The 10,868-nt window shown below is 33.0% G+C and overlaps 1 protein-coding gene across 1 annotated transcript; it reads left to right on the top strand.

The window, feature by feature from the left end:
- Positions 1-1,004: 1,004 nt before the first annotated feature.
- On the top strand, positions 1,005-7,294 carry LOC105766200 (kinesin-like protein KIN-12B). Its single transcript, XM_052630134.1, has 16 exons — positions 1,005-1,395; positions 1,482-1,614; positions 1,703-1,791; positions 1,895-2,020; positions 2,130-2,189; positions 2,296-2,349; positions 2,443-2,535; positions 2,797-2,892; positions 3,180-3,325; positions 3,542-3,691; positions 3,780-3,909; positions 4,004-4,984; positions 5,061-5,159; positions 5,257-5,409; positions 5,484-6,284; positions 6,764-7,294. Exons 1-16 carry the CDS (start codon positions 1,102-1,104, stop codon positions 7,058-7,060), a joined length of 3,702 nt encoding a protein of 1,233 aa, XP_052486094.1. The 5' UTR covers positions 1,005-1,101; the 3' UTR covers positions 7,061-7,294.
- The last annotated feature ends 3,574 nt before the right edge of the window (positions 7,295-10,868 follow it).

Below are 10,868 nucleotides of genomic sequence, written 5' to 3'. Positions count from 1 at the left end.
TACGAATGAGACACCGACTACACCTACTACTGAGACCGGGTCTCAAAGTTGCTCGAATAGGGACGATGCATTGTTCCAGGCCATGCTAAGGGTTTTGCAGAGGGTCCTTGGGCCCCATTCTGATTCTGGGAGCCGTGGCTTAGTAATTGGATGAGTTCGGTCCAATGGCGCTTAGTTATTTAGAAGTGTCATTGGAGTTGCCCCGATTGTGGCCGAGTATTGGTTAGAGGCCACAACAAGAATTATGAATGACATTGACTACACCCCAAGTAGAAATTGAAGGGTGCAATATTCCTGCTTCGCGATGAGGTGTATCAGTGGTGGTTAACAATTGAGGAGGGTACTCAGTCGTATCAAAATACCCAAAAAACTAATGGTGTTAAAAATTGTGTTATGATACAAAAATATCATGTGTTAGATGCAATTTGTGTTAAAAAAGTATGCATTGAGCTGTGCTTAACTAATTAATACTAAATAAGAAAACAATAATTTTGAAAGCCTAAAATAAAAGAAATTTATCATTTTAAATTAAAAAATGAAATAAATAAATAAAACAAAAATTAATTGAACATTTAAAATACAAAAAGAAATACCATTTCTTCATCACATGTTGATCATACCTTAATTATTTTGCTACCTCATAAAAATAACATTGTTAATATATTGGAGTAATTTGTATAATGTTTGACAAATTCATGTACCAAATCGAGACAAAAAATAGAGATTAGGTACCAAATTAGACCCAAAAAAGATTGAGTACCAAATTAAAAAAATGTCAACTTCAGATATCAAATTAGGGAAAAAATGTCAAGTTCAAGTACCAAATTGGACAAAAAAATGTATAAGTACCAAATTAGAAAAAAAGTCAAGTTCAGGTACCAAATAGAATATTAAACCAAAATTTAAAAGAAAAAGAAAAAGAAAAGTTTGGGCCAACCCGACTGGCCAGTCTTGTAAACAGAGCCACGCTCCAGATCCAACATGTAATTTCAAATCCCCAATTCAAATTCTCTCTTCTATGAACGGCTATTTTTCCCTCACTGCATCACCTTTCTCTCTCTCTTTTTCTTTTCAACCAAAAACAGAAAGAAAATAGCAAAAATGAAGCATTTCATGTTACCAAGAAACACAAACTTGAGAGATCCGATGGAGAATTCTTCTTCCCCAAACCCTACCCCTCCCAAATCCAAGCGAAAACATAAAAAATCTTCCAAAGAGAACACTCCGCCTCCAGATCCCAACTCCCAACTTTCCCCCGCCACCGCCACCTCAATGGCTAAGAGCAAGTGTCCACTGCCCCCTCGTCCCCCCTCCTCCAACCCTCTCAAACGCAAACTTTTCACTGAAACCCTCTCCGAAAACTCCGTCTCGGGAGCTTCCGATTCCGGTGTCAAGGTATTTCCTTTTTATAATTTTGAATTATTTGATTATTAGGTTCAAAAAATCTAAAAAAAAAAACACTTAACTAATTTTCTTTCAAGGTGATTATAAGGATGCGACCACCTATTAAAGAAGAGGAAGAAGGGGAAACGATTGTCCAGAAAATTACCGGTGATTCTTTGAGCATCAGTGGACAGACCTTCACGTTTGACTCAGTCGCCAACTCGGATGCAACTCAGGCACTAATAAGCTTATTTTATTAATTTCCATATGTTCAATTATTTCTGAAATGGCCTAATTTTTGGAATTTTAAAAATTTTACTGCAGCTAGATATCTTCCAGCTCGTAGGAGCGCCTGTTGTCGAAAATTGTCTTGCTGGGTTCAACAGCTCCGTGTTTGCTTATGGTCAGGTACTTGCTTCTTCATTTTCTTTGATTTTTATGTTTGAATTACTTTTTTATTTGCTTTTTAACCTTTCTCAATTTCTGGATCTGAATGATATGATTTCATCAGACTGGAAGTGGAAAGACTTATACGATTTGGGGTCCAGCCAATGCCTTGTTGGAAGAAAATTTATCAAGTGATCAACAGGGTTTAACTTCTCGTGTGTTTCAGCGACTGTTTGCTCGCATCAATGAGGTAAAATTTTTGAATTTATGTTCATCAGTGAATTTGCTGATTTTTTTATTATTATTTTAAGATTGAACCGTTTTCAATAGTTTGTGTTTTGACCTTTTTTATTCTATAGGAGCAAATTAACCATGCTGATAAACAGCTCAAGTATCAGTGTCGCTGTTCTTTTCTAGAGGTACAGTTAAATGACTTATTGTGATTCTTAGTTTTGACATAATTGAACTGCTTAGAGTTGTATTATTCTTGCTCCTTATCACTTGATTCCCAATTTCCTTTTGCAGATATATAATGAGCAAATAACAGATTTATTGGATCCAAATCAAGGAAACCTGCAGGTAGAATGGATAGTTATTTAACTTTTCAATTGCCATTTTCTTACCAGACGAAAAGATTGGGTTTTCTTATAATGTTTTATCATTTTCATCCAGATCAGAGAAGATGTAAAATCTGGCGTCTATGTTGAGAATTTGACAGAAGAGTATGTAAATTCGATGAGGGATGTGACTAAGCTATTGCTAAAGGTTTTTTTTTTTTTTCTTTCAGATTCTTATTTTTCATTGCTTTCTTGCTTGTAGACGCTCATGAAGAAAATCTTCAATTTTTATGTTTAGAATGCCAATGTTCAACTTTTTATTCCGAGAAATAGAACATTTTTATGTATGATTTAATTTTCCAATCAGCTTGATCGATTTATTCCAGTAGATAAAAGTGAATTGGAAGCATGACTATTTGAATAGGCCAATTTTTAAGATGTTAAAATTACAAGCTGCTCTTGAATGTAGGGATTATCGAATAGAAGAACAGGTGCGACTAGTATCAATGCTGAAAGTTCTCGTTCACATAGTGTTTTTACTTGTGTTGTTGAATCTCGGTGCAAGGTAATAATGCTTTGAATTTCAGGTGGTTAATTTTGTGTTTCTAATGTTTATGTTTGATCAAATATAACTCTTCCAGTTACGAATTGGTGGCATCAAATTACTAATTTTGCTGCTCTACAATGAGGAATTTTCTCAAGTACAATGGCATTGTTTATTTGCTAATTTCTGTAAATAATAAACATACAAGGATCTAATGATCTGCACAACAATTGAAAAATATATCCTATTTTTGGGTTTCCTCTCTCAATTATACTCGAGGGATTCAGAAGTACTATTTATTGTTACAGAGTGTGGCTGACGGTGTAAGTAGCTTTAAAACAAGCCGGATAAATTTTGTTGATCTAGCTGGCTCAGAGCGACAAAAGTTAACTGGTGCTGCAGGGGAGCGCTTAAAGGAGGCAGGCAATATTAACCGTTCACTCTCACAGCTTGGGTATGCTTTTTTCATCCTTTCCTTCCTAGCATCCTTACTTGAAACTCTAGTCTCTGGATCAATTCTTATTTGACAGAGTTGGCAAAATATAGTACTGAACATGTCATCTTTACTGATGTAGGTTTCCAGTTACACACTGAAAAGTATACAACAGTTGTTTTAATTGTGTTACAAGCTAGCACCTTTTGCTAATTTTACATAATATTTGGAGTTCAGGAACTTGATAAACATTCTTGCTGAAGTTTCCCAAACTGGAAAACAAAGGCATATCCCCTACAGAGACTCCAAGTTGACATTTTTATTGCAGGAATCTCTTGGTGGCAATGCAAAATTAGCAATGGTCTGTGCAATTTCTCCAGCTCAAAGGTAAATAAGAAGACATCCTATTTTACTTAAGTTCCCCCCTTAGTCTTTTTACTTTTTGGAAGGGAAGTTTACGCAAGTAATAATGCAGCTGTAAGAGTGAAACATTCAGCACACTACGGTTTGCTCAGCGTGCAAAGGCAATCAAGAACAAGGCAGTTGTTAATGAAGTAATGCAGGATGATGTAAAATTTCTACGTGAGGTGATTCAACAGCTCAAGGTATATTCTCATAATCCTCCCCTCCCCCGCCCCCAAAAAAAAAAATCAGTTATGCAATAAATGTGAATCTAACAAAGTTGATGGAACCATACAGGATGAACTCCATCGAATGAAAGCTAATGGTAACAACCAAGCTGATCCAAATGCAGGTTACTCAACTGGATGGAAAGCCCGCAGAAGCTTGAATTTGTTAAAATTTAGCCTCAATCATCCAAGGGTATTACCTCATGTTGATGAAGATGGTGACGAGGAGATGGAAATAGATGAGGAAGCTGTTGAGAATCTTTTTGCTCAAATAGGTTTGCGATCATCTGATATATGTAACCATTCAAATGAAGTGACCAAACTAGAGATAATTGAATCAGATTCCGGAAATCCCACGTCCGAGATAGGATGTGCTAGTGATCCAGGGCCTAATGCATCTGAATGTGGCAAAGCACGAAATGTTGAGGATACTGATGCTCACATTGAAGAAGAAATATATGAAGAGCCTAAAACCTCTGAAATTATGGCTGTTGATCGTGTTGAACCTGCTACGAGATCCCCAAACATTATTCCTGCTCATGAAAGTATCCAAGAGAATCCAGACTGTCTAACTATTGAAACAACTGATGGAAATTCCCCTGGGATTCTTAAATCCCCAACATCAAGTGTCTCACCTAAAGTTAACCAGAGAACAAAGAGTTTGAGGACATCATCAGTGGTCACTGCTTTGCAGAAAGGCCTTAAGAATGATGGCCCAGAAGCTATCACACCAACAGAACACTTGGCAGCTAGCCTTCATCGAGGTCTTGAGATTATTGGTCGGAGTTTAGCATTGAGGAGATCATATCATTTTTCATTAAAACCTGCTGATTCCCAGCCAACCATTGCTGCTTTCAAAGTTGATGTTGGAATTCAAACTTTTCCTCAAGATTACGAGATTCAAGGAGAAGAACGGCTAGTATTTCTTTGTACTAATTGTAAAGAGAGAACAAATCTGGAGGGCAAAGAGAACAATGAAAGCTCAAACTTGCAGTTAGTCCCTGTTGATGAATCAGAGTCTTCTGAGAAAACCAAGAAGCAAGTTCCAAAGGTAAGAGGTCCAGGTTATGGCATTGCAGATTCATATCTTCAGCATAATTGACGTTTCTTATTTTTCTGTTGCACAGGCTGTGGAGAAGGTTTTGGCTGGATCTATCAGGAGAGAAATGGCTCTTGAAGAGTTCTGTGCCAAACAAGCTTCCGAAATAATGCAGTTAAACCGTTTGGTAGGTTCCTTTGTAATTGTACTAGCAGCTAACTGTGGTCTGTGGCCATCTTCATTGTCAACTATTGATGTTATATTTACCGGGCTGTTATTTACAGGTGCAACAGTACAAACATGAAAGAGAATGCAATGCTATTATTGGGCAGACAAGAGAAGATAAAATTCTTCGCCTTGAGAGCCTTATGGATGGTGTTTTACCTACTGAGGAATTCTTGGGAGCAGAGCTAGCTTCCCTCGCACATGAGCACAAGGTATGTGCTTGGGCTTTAAGCATTTCTTAGTTAAATATCTTTTATGCATCTATGACTTACCTATTTGCCTTCAGCTCTTGAAGGAGAAATATTATAATCATCCGGAGGTTTTAAGAACAAAGATTGAGTTAAAAAGAGTTCAGGATGAGTTGGAGCAGTTTCGAAGTTTTCATGATTTGGGTGAGAGGGAAGTACTGTTAGAGGAAATTCAGGATTTAAGAAACCAGTTACGGTATTATATAGACTCTTCTTCCACATTAGCTCGAAGACAAAATTCTCTACTGCAGTTGACTTATTCATGTGATCCAAATGTGCAACCACCTCTTAGTGCAATACCAGGGACGAGTGAGGTTAGTGCTGAAGCAAAATTTGAACAAGAGAGAATTCGGTGGACTGAGGCAGAAAGCAAATGGATTTCTCTTGCAGAAGAATTGAGGACTGAACTTGATGCAGCCAGGTTGCTGGCTGAAAGAAGGAAGCAGGAACTAGATATGGAGAAAAAATGTGCAGAAGAATTAAAGGAAGCAATGCAGATGGCTATGGAGGGACATGCAAGAATGCTTGAACAGTATGCAGATCTTGAGGAAAAACATATTCAATTGCTTGCAAGGCATAGACGAATTCGAGAGGGAATAGATGATGTTAAAAAGGCAGCTGCTAGGGCAGGAGTCAGGGGTGCTGAATCTAAGTTCATAAATGCACTTGCTGCTGAAATTTCTGCATTGAAAGAGCAAACGGAAAAGGAGAGACTATATCTTAGGGATGAAAATAAAGTACTCCAGGCTCAACTGAGGGAAACTGCTGAAGCAGTCCAGGCTGCAGGCGAATTGCTTGTACGGCTAAAAGAAGCAGAGGAAGCTGTAGCAGCTGCTCAAGTAAGCTAACTTATTGATATGTTTTCATGCACTTTAACTTTGACTGCTTGCTTATGATTGTTGCTACATATTCAGTTTTGAGCTTAAGGCCATAACTGGTAACTAAGATAGCTTTCATATTTGATTTTAGATGTTGAAGTGTCTGTTCAGTCTTCTAATTTATTGATTTTAAATGCTTTTGCTGGAAGAGTAATAAATAGCATTGTCTTTCAATTTATTGATTTTCCAAGTAAATGTGGATGAGGCAATATAAGATACTTTCCAGATGGAACGCTTGTACTTTGAAATCAGAGAACATTAAATAACACTGCAGTTAGACTTGTTAGACCTAGTAAGTAGTAAGCTTCTTCTGTATCTTATATTTCTCCTTTCTCAAAAAAAATTTCCTTTAGTATGCTTTCCCAAGATGTCTTTAGCAAAGCTCATAAATTTTAATTTTTGCTTTGTTCTCATTTCCTTCTGTTCTAAAATAATTGCAGAAGCGAGCAATGGAAGCAGAACAAGAAACTGATAAGGCTCACAAAAAGATTGATAAATTAAAGCGAAAACATGAGTATGAGATTAGCACTCTTAAAGAACTGCTAGCAGAATCGCGTCTACCTAAAGAAGCCAAACGACCTTCTTATGACAAGATTGATATTGCCAAATATGATGCAGGTGACCAGCGATGGCGAGAAGAATTTGAACCATTCTATAACGGTGAGGATGGTGAGTTATCATCAAAACTTGCAGAAAACTCATCATGGTTCTTTGGATATGATCGATGCAATATATAGATCACCTTTAACTGCAGCAACAGTGTATGTATGTATTTATGTATGTATGTATACTCACGTACTATTTCATATAAGTTGTGTCATGTAGGTCCAAAGTAGTAGCTTTCTTTTGTTGTTAATCTGGATATAACAGTTCTTGCCAATCAAGGGGGACCACTGTAGCTTGGTTTTTGTAATCAAATTCTGATTCTTTAATTTCATAAGAGTTGAATGAATGATTTATATATTCTTCCCCTTCTCATCCAGATCACAGGTATTTTTTTCTTGTTATTTTCACTTTGCTTTTAGATTTTAGATGGAGCAATCCATTTATAGGCACTAGTATGATTCTCATCTAGCTTTGTCTTATTTATATTTGGCTAAATTATAGAGTAAAACTTTAAATGTTACAATATGATCAAAGTTATTTTGCTTTTTCCTATATTTGGAATTTAATTCATACTTTTATTTTTGAAAGTTTAGTTTTATTTTGCGAATTTAGTCCCTCTAGCTTTCATTTTCTCTCTCTAACTCCGTAAAAACTCCTATTGAAATCTAAGGAAATGATGGTGGAAAACTAGCATGTAGACATTTTAGCAAAACCTCAAAGTTTATTTAAAAAATTTAAAGAGAAGCAAAGAAAAAGAAGAGGGAAGCCATGGAAGGAGTGGGGGGAAACAGCAGCAGCAACGGGAGGAGGGGCTTCCACATCGGCACTTTTTTTCTTGTGTTAGGCTTGCCTAATGCTCAAACTAAATTTAAAAAAAAAAGTTATTTTTAAAAATATTACAAAAATAGACTAATTTTTGAAAAATTTACAAGAATAAGCCTTTATAAAGACCCAAAGTGGCAGTATCAAAATTTTTTTGGTTCCACCAATTAATGTGAAAATAAAATTCATAAAACAGATCTTTATATAGACCCAAAGTCTCATTTCTCCTTTTTTTTTTTTTAAGTAATGTGGGATGTGAGATATGTGTATATATAGATTCATGAATAGGTTTGCAGTGTATTCCTAGACAATGTGTAATTCCTTCCTCTTTTAACTAACAACATAAAATTAAAGGCTACACTATATTTTATAATTTTTACAAAACAATTTCTATTTTTAATATTTTGTTAATATTTTCTCATATTATAAAATTATATTTTGAGATATTTAATCTTGTTGTATTTTAGAATTGTTAGCATATACAAAGGACCATTAAAAAAAGAGAACAAATTGCACATATGAAACTTATACATGCAATAATCTTCTATTCAATTTTAAATGTTTGAAGTTAATATCCATACAATTCTAATTTTTAAAATAATTTTTCATTATTTCAATTCGAAGTTATATTTTTAATTTTATTATTATTTATTTTATTTTATTTTATGAATGTTTGATTAATAAATAAATGGTGAATATTTGGTACTCAGATAGTATATATATTTTTAATTTTAAAAAAATTGATCTCTTTTTTAAATATTATTTTTTAAATATTTTACTATATTCATTAATTTTTAATCCTAATTTTAATTTAATTTTCATCACCTAATGAATGTTGATAAATTTATTTTAGATGTATTTTGACTAGATAGATAATCTATTTAAACATAGTATATAATTATGTTAAATAAGTTTTTTTATAGAAATATATAATATACATAAATATAATAATTATTTTCATATTTTTATATCTAGATTAAATTACATTAATAGTCACTTAACTATGACTTTTTGACTATCAAAGTATAAAAACTTATAAAATGATCACTCAACTATTAGTAATTTTTTGGTCACCTAATTATCTTGAAATTTAAGGTATGTAACAAAAAAAGAAGAAGAAGAAGACAAATTTGAATAGTTGAATGACAACTTTGTAACTTTTATAAATAAATGATTCAAAAAAAAACATAATTAAATGACTATTTTATTACCTTGTATAATTAAGTGATAAAAAATTACCTTAAATACATAAGAATAGACAACTTCATAATCGGTTTTATATTACATATGTATAAAATTCTTTATCGTGAATGATTTTTGTTTCAATATAACATTCATTCATTTGAAAAGAAAAGAAATGTATATGAGTTGATTCATTAATAGTTTCATACCTACACATTATATTGATTGTTTGCATCAAATTTTAGTGTTCAATAAATAAATCTATATAATCTTTTTAGTGGATATCTAATAATATTGGTATTGAAGTATATACAATGAATTTGCTTTAAAAAAATCAAATGCAACAAAACAAGATTGCATTAATGACAAATACTATATAATCTTCCACATATCCTCTAAACACCTTTACTTCAAACCCATTTGGTCATCTTCAAACAAGAAGAGACCAAATCCCACGTCATTTTATATTTTATAATTTTTTTACTTATAGGGTTTAAAATTTTTATTTATAATGTAACAAATGTTAACTTTTTGTAAAAAAAATTTAAACTCTATAAGTAAAAAAAATATAAAATATAGTGTAGCCTTTAATCTTATGTTGTTAGTTAAAAGAGGAAGGAATCCCACATTGTTTAGGAACAAGCTGCAAACCTATTCACGAGTCTATATATACACATTGTAACAACCCTATACCCGGTCCAATCGTACAGACTCGGTATAAGACTATTACATTTGGTGCCAAAACGGTTATGGCTAGATATTGTTTAATTAAAACATTTGTACATAGTATTTTAACTTACCAACCATATTTGCAAACATACTTATAGTTTCACTATTTCATTTCATATGTACCAAAATACTTCAAGTACCTCAAAATAGATAGAATTGAAAGAGTTTACATTTTAGTCCCTAATACATGGGAACACAACTAAACTACCAATGTACATGCCATTTTAATTCAAAATATGGTACCTATTTTTGAAGCTCTTGAGGATGTGATGAGATGAGAAATCTTCTAGCCCGACTTTACCTTTTCGAGTCTAACTGAACCTACGCGTTAAAATTAAACGCATTAAGCCGGTGAAGGCTTAGTAAGCACTACAATAATAAATAGATAATAAATCCTAATAAAATATTTTAAATTCATTCCGTTAATACATATTTACATACATATAAGTTTATTTAGCTATGCTATATATTAATAAAATATAATATATCTTTTTTTTGTAAGTTTTCAAACTTAACACGTTGATGATTCGCTTTTGTTCACAACTCATATTCTTAGCCCAAAGTAGATTTTATAGATCACACCGGATATACGGAACAAATACAGAGGTACATTATTATGCACTAATGAACAGAGAGCATAAAGTGCTATACAGAGAGCACATATGTGCTAAACAGAAAGCACTGACGTGCCAATAATCAGAGAGCGCGCTAAGGTTCCTTAATGGCATGCCACTAATATCCTAGTAGTTCTAAATTCCATCTACTTGGGCATTAAAACTGAACTTCATACATTTAAATACTTTACAAAAATATTTCGAAAAATATTTCTCATTTCTCCATCATTACAATTTAGTGCATATTTCTCGATTCACAAATATCACACCTTTTTCACACACATATATATATATATATATTTTTGTCACAACATTTACTTAATGTTCAAACAATATACCATCTTATATTCTCCATCTATAATTTTCTTTACAAATTTCATAGTTCCATAATCTTTTATTTTATAATGATTTTATTTTATAAATTTAAATATATATATTTTACATTTTTATTTCTAAATAATTCTATACTATAATATAAGCATTTAATTAAAATAATTTAAAAATCTTGTAGTACTTACAACAAAAGGTTGAGATGATGTCTTCCTTCACTCCTTAGCCTTCTATTTTCCATATTCTTCAATTAGGTCCTCTC

Source organism: Gossypium raimondii, chromosome 5, assembly GCF_025698545.1.
Source record: "Gossypium raimondii isolate GPD5lz chromosome 5, ASM2569854v1, whole genome shotgun sequence".
NCBI classification, from domain to species: Eukaryota; Viridiplantae; Streptophyta; class Magnoliopsida; order Malvales; family Malvaceae; genus Gossypium; species Gossypium raimondii.
Note: the sequence above shows the minus strand (reverse complement) of the source record. Positions and strands in the feature narration are given on the sequence as shown.

Excerpts from the sequence above, each read along its gene's own strand:
- LOC105766200 (XM_052630134.1), top strand. The coding sequence starts at position 1,102 with ATGAAGCATTTCATGTTACCAAGAAACACAAACTTGAGAGATCCGATG. Across the intron at positions 2,350-2,442 it reads CAAATCAAGGAAACCTGCAG|ATCAGAGAAGATGTAAAATC; the intron begins GTAGAATGGATA and ends ATTTTCATCCAG. Across the intron at positions 2,893-3,179 it reads TTGTTGAATCTCGGTGCAAG|AGTGTGGCTGACGGTGTAAG; the intron begins GTAATAATGCTT and ends TTATTGTTACAG.